The sequence below is a fragment of the Trachymyrmex cornetzi genome, unplaced genomic scaffold, assembly GCF_001594075.2.
Source record: "Trachymyrmex cornetzi isolate Tcor2-1 unplaced genomic scaffold, Tcor1.1 scaffold1543, whole genome shotgun sequence".
In the NCBI taxonomy this organism is placed as follows: Eukaryota; Metazoa; Arthropoda; class Insecta; order Hymenoptera; family Formicidae; genus Trachymyrmex; species Trachymyrmex cornetzi.
Window position 1 is genome coordinate 1494 of NW_017296139.1, and position 8471 is coordinate 9964.

Here is an 8471-nt window from a genome sequence, read left to right on the forward strand (position 1 = left end):
AATAACAATTCTAATAATCACACTGTTAAAACAATAGAATAAGATTAATAAATACACTTATTTAATCTATCTAGGTGCAAAAATGATCCCTTCAGACCAAAATAATTGCGGCGCTAATATCTTAACTTTTGGCTCTCAAACACATAGGCATATCCGTGCAAGTTTCCTGACGGTTATTAGGCAGTAACGAACTGTGTGACATAAGATTCTCACTCTTAGTTGACGAACTGTGTGGCGGAATTTTCTAGTAAATACCTTATTACCGGGATACAAGGGGTGGACCTTTTTCCCTGGGGACCTTTACTCCCCGGTCTACCCTACTATCATTTTTTTTCTAATTATACTCATGACCTTTTCAGGTGAAATAATAAGATAAATCAAGTGATATAAAGAAAAATTGATATATACCTATAAAAACTCCTTTAAAAAAAAAGTAAAAACAGTCTCAACACAAGAGAGGGTCAAAGCTTCCCCAATTTTTTTATTTTGACCGTATTTACTATTTAGGTTTTTAAAAAATTTTTAAAATTTTGTACCTGAAGAAACAACGTCGAATTCAATAAAGCAACGATGTATCTTGAAATAGACCAAACAATAATTCCAAAATTGTGTACTTTTTTTAAAATAACAAAAATAACGAATTTTTCAACTGCATACAATTTGACGTTGAGTTCTACAAAAGAAAAACTTATTTACCATATAATAAAAAATTAATTAGTTTATAAATCATAATGAAGAGTTGTGATTTAATTACCAAACTGTAATTTTACAAAGGTTCCCTTTTTCGACATTCACTCTAATAACACGATACAAATTAAGGAATTGGATAATATCCTTTTCAGTAATTTTCACTTTTTTAATTTGTTTATCTATTAAACGCGTTTTAATCAGTTTTAATCTACTACTCTTTATGAAGCACTGAAAAACAAATCAATAAATTCATTTGTCTTTAGTAATATAGTAACAGTTTATGTACTTGAAATTATATATAAATTAATTGTATTGATCGGTCACATATGCTGGATTCACACTGAACGCAGCAAGCGTCAAGCAGTGGAGCAGCAACCTACCAGTGAAGTGATATTTTTTACGCCACTGTAAATATCGTCACGCTGGTTAGTTGCTACTCCGCTGCTTGACGCTTGCTGTATCCAATGTGAATCCAGCATTAGAAAGCTGTGTTCAGATTTTTATCAAAGTCAACTATTATTTCATATATCCTTGTTTATTAAATATTAAACAAGGTTAACATCATGGTGGTAATAACAAGGTGAAGCATATGATACGAAGTCGTTCATATCACGAGCCAATCAGCTTGTGGTATCAAATACACGAAATGAAGATGGCTGCTCTTAGTCTATTCTTGTCTATCAAGTAACGTCTAGCTTCACTGATTGCGTTCAGCAGACTTAAGGTACATTCACATGCAACCGTAAAGTATAGCAAACCGGACTCTCTACCGTTCAGTATTCAGCGTAAGCATTGGATTGCTTGTAGGGCATGATAGGTTCTTAATTGTATTTCCGGATTACCAAAAATATAAACTCTTTATTTTTTAACAATGAGACTTATGAGATCGGTACAATATATCTTTCCTTGCACGTGTCAGACGACGAACGTTAGTCTTGTGTTCTCAAAATCCACCAATACTGTATCTCTCTGACGAAGTCCCTAGATAAATATTTCTGGACAAGTGCTGCCGCCACAAAAGCGTCAAGATTTGTGTTCTCGAAATCCACCAATACTGTGTCTCTCTGATGAAGTCCCTAGATGAGTATTTCTGGACGAGTGCTGCCGCCACACTACTCCCCTTCCAGTGACTCGCTGGTCGAGTGAACGAATCTGACCTTTCCTTGTTTTTTGTACTCTATGTTCAATCCGGACGGCAGTGGTTGAAGAGCATCGTGGGGAAGGTCGTCTGGGGTTGGAGTTGGGGTTGAGTCTTCTCCTTCCTCTATGAGGGCAGGCTTTAGTCTGTCTATGTTTATTTCCTCTGGATGTCCTTTGTAGTTGATTCTGTAAATAAAATCTGATAATCTTGTTATAATTGGAAATGGACCTTCGTATGGGAGCTCTAAGGGTCCTCTTGGACGGTCCACTCGTACAAATACGTGGGTGCAGTCTTCCATTTCTTTGTGCAGGAACGTCTTCTTTTTTGTATGGTGTGTTGTGGGGGGTCCTCGGACCATGCGCATACGTTCTCTGTTTTTCAACGAATATCTGTGGGCATCCAATTGGATCTTCGGTGGTGAAGTACTCTCCGGGTAGCTTCAGGATGGTTCCGTAGACCATCTCTGTTGCAAATGCTTTGATGTCTGCTTTATAGCTTGCTCGTAATCCCAGGAGTACCAGTGGTAGTATGTCGACCCATTCTTGTGACATGTAGCATTTGATTGCGGATTTGAGTGAGCGGTGTCATCTTTCCACCATGCCATTTGATTGAGGGTGATATGCCGTAGTCCTTGTTCTTCTACTACCAACCAGCTTGGCCATGGATTCGAAGAGAGCGGATTCGAATTGGGCGCCTCGATCGGTTGATTACCGCTGGTGCGCCAAAACGAGCGATCCATGTATTGAAGAAGGCGTTCGTTATTGTGTCGGCTGTACAGTCTGTTACTGGTGTAGCTTCCAGCCATCTCGTAGTTCTATCGATCATGGTGAGGCAGTATTTGAATCCTTTTGAGACCGGGAGCGGTCCCACTATATCCACGTGGACTTGATGAAATCTTTCGTCGGGAACTGTAATTTGTTCTGGAATCCTCACGTTATGTCGCGATATTTTCGCTTTTTGGCATGCGAGACAAGTTTTCACCCATCTAGCGATGTCTTTTTGAATATTTGGCCAAGTGAATCTTTCAGTAATGATTCTTTTGGTTGCTCTTATACTCGGGTGAGATAGGCCGTGTGAGACTTCGAAAATCCTCTTGCGTAGGGAAACTGGAACGTATATTCTAATTGAGTCTGATACATCGTAATATATCGTTTTCTCGCTGTTGTCCAGGCGTAGTTTTTTAAATGATAAGGCTGTCTGGGAATCTAGTAACGTCCTGAGTTCAGCGTTTGTTTGCTGTTCTGCATATAGTTCATCTGTCGATACAATAACTAGCATGTTAATTACTTCTAATCGTGATAAGGTATCTGCAATTTCGTTATCTTTTCCGCTGACGTGGATTATTTTGGTTGTGATTTGGCTGATGAAGTCGAGTTGCCTCCTTTGCCTCTCAGATGCTTTGTCTGATGCTTGCTGGAAGGCGTATAATAGTGGTTTATGATCGGTTGCTATTGTAATGTCTCTGGCTTCCACTAGATGTCGGAAAAATTTTAGACTGGAGTAGATAGCTAGTAACTCCCGACCGTATGTACTATACTTTTGTTGGGTGCTTGTTAATTTTTTTGAGAAAAATCCTAGCGGTTTCCACTCACCTTCTTGGTACTGTTCTAAGACAGATCCTATGGCCAAATTTGAAGCATCTGTTCTTAGAATAAGCTTGGTGTCTTCGAATGGGTGTGCTAGAAGTGTTGACTCTGCTAGGCGTCTCTTGCTTTCTTCAAAGGCCGCGTCAGCTTCTGGAGTCCAAATTACTGGACGTTTGTCTTTCTTCCTTGCTCCTACCAGGTACTTATTGAGCGGTGCTAGCAATGTTGCTGCGTTCCTGATGAAGCGATGGTAAAAGTTGATAATTCCTAGATACCGCCTGAGTTCGGTGATATTGTTTGGTTTTTAGAAGTTTGTAATGACATCGACTCTGTCAGGGATTGGTTTAATTCCCTTACTTTCGATTGTATATCCCAAGTAGTCTATTTTTTTCTCGCCGAATTTGCTCTTAGCCACGTTTATGGTTATGCCATGTTCCTTTAGTCGTTGGAAGAGTGTTTCTAGGTGGTGATAGTGTTCCTTTTCATCCTTTGATGCTACCAATATATCGTCGATATAGCCGAAACAGAAATCTAGTCCTCGAAGTGCTACATCGATAAATCTTTGGAACGATTGTGCTGCATTCCGCAGCCCGAAAGGCATCCGGTTAAACTCAAATAGCCCAAAAAGTGTAGTTATCGCCGTTTTTTGCCTATCTTCTTCTGCTACTGGGATTTGAAAAAATGCTTTGACTAGATCAATTTTAGAAAAAATTTGGCAATTGGCCAGGCAGTACGTAAAGTCTTGTATGTGCGGTAGGGGATACTTATCTGGGATCGTGGTGCTATTAAGTTTACGGAAGTCCCCGCAAGGTCTCCATCCGCCATCGTTTTTTTGACGATGTGTAGGGGACTTGCCCATTGAGAGGACGATGGGCGGCAAACTCCTTGCTCTAGCATCGCCTCGAACTCTTTCTTAGCCGCTTTGTACTTTTCAGGGGGGAGTCTACGTGGTCGTTCTGCAGTTGGTGGCCCTTTTGTTACTATATGGTGTTTGACGTTGTGAGATACCTTTTTAGACGTAGCTGGGCGTTATGTCTATGTACTTCCGCAGTAGCTCGCTATATTTGTAATTTTGATTGACGGTTGCTACAGATGGTTGTCCAGTAATGGTTGTTCCGGTTTTTGTAGACAGTAGTGTTTGCTCGTCGAGCAGCCTGCGCCGCTTCAGGTCCGGCAGTAGCCCGTGGTGCGTTAAAAAATCAGCGCCGATAATGGGTTGCTTAACCGCTGCTACTATAAATTCCCATCGAAATGGTCGTCTCAGGCCAAGATTCAGAATCTTCGTTTTGGTTCCGTACGTATGTATAACCGTGTTGTTGACTGCGAAGAGTTGAAATTCTTCCGATCTTTTTGAGCCTGGTGCCATTCTACGCGGGATCACAGATATGTCAGCTCCTGTGTCTATCAGGTATGCCACGCCATCTTTTTTATCGCAGATTGTCAGGCGTGGAGTCTGTTTGAGACCGTCGACGACCGCCTGTAATCGTGACGATTCTTCTAGTTTTCCGTACTGGTCTTTTTTTTCCATGTGCAAGGCGGTGCACATTTGTATGCTTGTGCGCCGAATTTGTTGTGGTAGTAACATAGTTCTTTATTGTCGCGCGCTTGGGATTTGCTACGCGGTCTTCTGTCGAAGTTTCTGCGTCCTCGTGACTTGCTTCTGGATCTGCTTCTGACTTGTTTAGTCAGTTTAGCTATCTGCTTGGTCAGTTCTACTATGTCTACTGAAACTTTATTGACTAAGCTAGTATTATCACCGGTTTTAGGACTCATCGCTTGGATACTCCCCGGAAATGGTTTTGCTACTTCCATTACTTTATCTGCTTGTGCGGCTAACTTACTGAGATCAGTTACCTCACTAATGGCTAAGATTGCGCGTATATTCTCTGGCAGACGCTCCATAAATATTGATTTGAGTATCTGGTCGCTGACTTGTCCTTCGGCAAGGTTTCGCAAGCGTTGTAGGAATATTGAGGGTTTGTCATCTCCAAGTTCATGTGTAGCAAGCAAGCGTCTAATCCTCGTGGCTGTTGTCTCTCCGAGGACGGAGACCAGGCGTCCTTTGATGGCGTCATATTTTTCTTTGTCTGGCGGAGATGTTACAATATCTGCAACTAACGGAAGTGTACTTTGGTCTAGGTTAAGTACTACATGTCGAAATTTGGATTCATCGCCCGAAATTCTACCGATTGAGAATGCTGCCTCTACTTGCGCGAACCACAGTTGCGGATTATCCCTCCAGAATGGTGGGAGGCGTACAGCGTATGTGGCATTGATTGTTGATCCAACGCCTCCACTGCCTAAGCCACCCGCTGCGGTAGCCAGCTGTGGACTTGTAGGAGCCATGTCCTTGCTTTCAGGATAATCGCTTGTACTTTCTGACCTCGTCCTGTCAGGTGAACGTTCGACCGGCATGTTTCGTGGCCGTGTGCCTGTTGGAGAAGGTCCGACGCTTTAATTTAGCCTTTTTTTGGTTACTAACCTCTATGCGAGAAGGATAATGCTTTCTGCGGCACGTTGTGTTTGTGCAGTATGCTCGTACTGCGACGAAAACAGTTGCTGTCTCGTGTATTGTTTGATCACTATATGTGTCGTTTTGGATATTCCTCCCTGGGTGATCGAGTTAATGAATCCTCCGATCACGTCGGGGTCACCATTTATGGCAAACCGGACTCTCTACCGTTTAGTATTCAGCGTAAGTACTGGATTGCTTGTAGGGCGTGATAGGTTCTTAATTGTATTTCCGGATTACCAAAAATATAAACTCTTTATTTTTTAACAATGAGACTTATGAGATCGATACAATATATCTTTCCTTGCACGTGTCAGACGACGAACGTTAGTCTTGTGTTCTCAAAATCCACCAATACTGTATCTCTCTGACGAAGTCCCTAGATAAATATTTCTGGACAAGTGCTGCCGCCACAAAAGCGTCAAGCAGAGGAAGCAGCAACCAATCAGCGTGACAACATGACCAGTAGCGAAGAAAATATTTTTTACGCTATTGCTCATGGGTACTTTCCAATTGCAATATCCCTAGACATTTTCGTGCACACGGTGACACAAGTTGTGTTCCAATTGCTGGTTATCGTCGACACACAACACTACACATCTGGGTATAAATCATGAAACTTTATCCCTAGGATGGAAAGTGAAAAGTGAAAATTTTAAGCATTGAAGTTAATGAAGAAATTTTTCACTTTTCGCGTTTTATCCTAGGAAAAAAGTTTCATGATCGATACCTTGTACTTAGGGCTGTGTAGCCTAGAGTCCTAGATATCAGAGAAGCGTAAACGATGTTGAGCGTCCTGATTGGCGTGACTGTTAGCCAATAATATTTATTCATTGGTACTAAATAAGGCAGACCAATAAATGATTGGTGGATTTCATAGTCCGTCTGCAAACGACGCCATTTTTAGTACTTTTCTTATAGCGTTTTCGGCCCGATCGGGTTTGCACCTACCTTGGTTGGATTAATCTTTCCTATTGGTTGACGTCACCCGCTCTACCAATAGGAGAGCACAAAACGCCATTAATCCAACCCAGGTTGGTGTAAACCTGGCCGGGCCGAAAACGCTATTAGTAGTTTTGCGATACTGACTGAAACCGGTTGCGCTTCTCTGATATCTAGGACTCTAGTGTAGCCTTGTGTTTTCTAGTGATATTCAAGTCGAGAGATTATAAGTGAGGTTAGAGGACATAAATTTTCATTTTTTTAATACAGTCAAAGTTGCCAGGTTTGGCGCTTTTCCGTCAAAATGGCTCTTTGAGGTAGTGGTTTGGCGCATGAAAATAATTTTTGACGCTTAGCGCTAGGTTGCGTTCAGGAATTACGCCTAGATAACTCTAAGTTATAGGCCCATATTCAGAACGCGCTTACAACGATGTTAGCACGCTAACATACCATACTTTACGTCACGCATATTATAGAATTTCAGAGATAAAAGTGCGCTTTTATCGATAAAAGCGCGTTCTGAATACGGGCCATAGTTTACGTTACGTATATTATAGCAAAAATGCACCCAAGAGTTAAGGCCATTACACGTACAAAAATTTTAATCGTAAGGTCTTAAGCAAATCGACCAATTACAATCAAAATTACGATTTTACCTTTTAAAACGCTCGATTGTGATTGGCCAATTTGTTTATGGCCTTACGATTACGATTAAAATTCTTGTGTCTGTGATGACCTTTACTTGGGCGTAATTCTTGAACGCAGCCCTAAAGTGGCGCTTTAGAAAGAAATTATGGCGGGAAAGTGGCGCCTTTCAACGACAGCCAATGATCGTGTTTAGTCAAAGTCGAGTTTTAGAAGCTAATTGAACATGAGAATGATTATTTTAGAGGCTGTGAATGATAATTGTAATAATCATTGTGAAACGACCTTACTTTGCGCGGACGTAGCTCGTCGGTCACGGGCTGCGGCCAGGGTCGCAAAGAGGTTCGGCCAGGAGGAGAGAGACAAGGCGGTAATATTGCAGTGAAATACAGCTCGGATTGATGCAAAAGAAATAGATATATTTGTGTATTTATGTACAGAGTGTGAATGCGTGTATATGTATGTGCCTAGGTGTCGTGTGAGACCAGTTGTCGCGACTGGTAGCAGCGATCGGCGGTGTATACGTGTGTGTACAAAAGCGATGTCGTTGTGAGTGTACGGTGTGTGTGTGTGTAATGCGAGTGTGTATGTGCGGCGGGCACGATTCGCCGTGCGAATCGTGGTCGCGTGCTTCGCTCGGTGACGCGCGGCGTACGGGACGCGGGCTTACACCGGGAACACGTGCGATGTGCGAGACGCGTCGCAATGCGAGGAGCGATACGGCGCTCCGAAAGGTGCGCTTTCTGCGTGCACGCGTGATACGGCACGACTTCGACTGTCGGAAGCGTCCGACGGAGGCGGGCAAATGCCTACCCCCTGGTTCTCGTCGAAGCCGGTCACGTATCACGGCTATGCGGAACATGGTATAAGGATAAGGGTATGCTCACGCCGTGGATACCCACTGCGCAGTCAAAGTGTGACGTCACTCTCAGGGCCAATCAGACCGCCCAAACGA

At 42.5% G+C, this 8471-nt stretch overlaps 2 protein-coding genes across 3 annotated transcripts; both read right to left on the reverse strand.

Annotated features, from left to right (window-relative positions):
- Window positions 1-1753: 1753 nt before the first annotated feature.
- Window positions 1754-2202, reverse strand: LOC108758223 (uncharacterized). Its single transcript, XM_018503049.1, has one exon. It carries the CDS (start codon window positions 2193-2195, stop codon window positions 1803-1805), a length of 393 nt encoding a protein of 130 aa, XP_018358551.1. The 5' UTR covers window positions 2196-2202; the 3' UTR covers window positions 1754-1802.
- Window positions 2203-4895: 2693 nt separating this feature from the next.
- On the reverse strand, window positions 4896-5842 carry LOC108758222 (uncharacterized). 2 transcript variants are annotated; one of them, XM_018503047.1, is made up of 2 exons: window positions 5604-5842; window positions 4896-5525 (listed from the first exon to the last, which is right to left on the reverse strand). In XM_018503047.1, the coding sequence occupies exons 1-2, from the start codon at window positions 5830-5832 to the stop codon at window positions 4915-4917; spliced, it is 840 nt and encodes a 279-aa protein (XP_018358549.1). In that variant the 5' UTR covers window positions 5833-5842; the 3' UTR covers window positions 4896-4914. The 2 variants fall into 2 exon arrangements, with proteins under 2 accessions (XP_018358549.1, XP_018358548.1); XM_018503046.1 differs by having other exon boundaries at window positions 4896-5531.
- Window positions 5843-8471: the final 2629 nt, after the last annotated feature.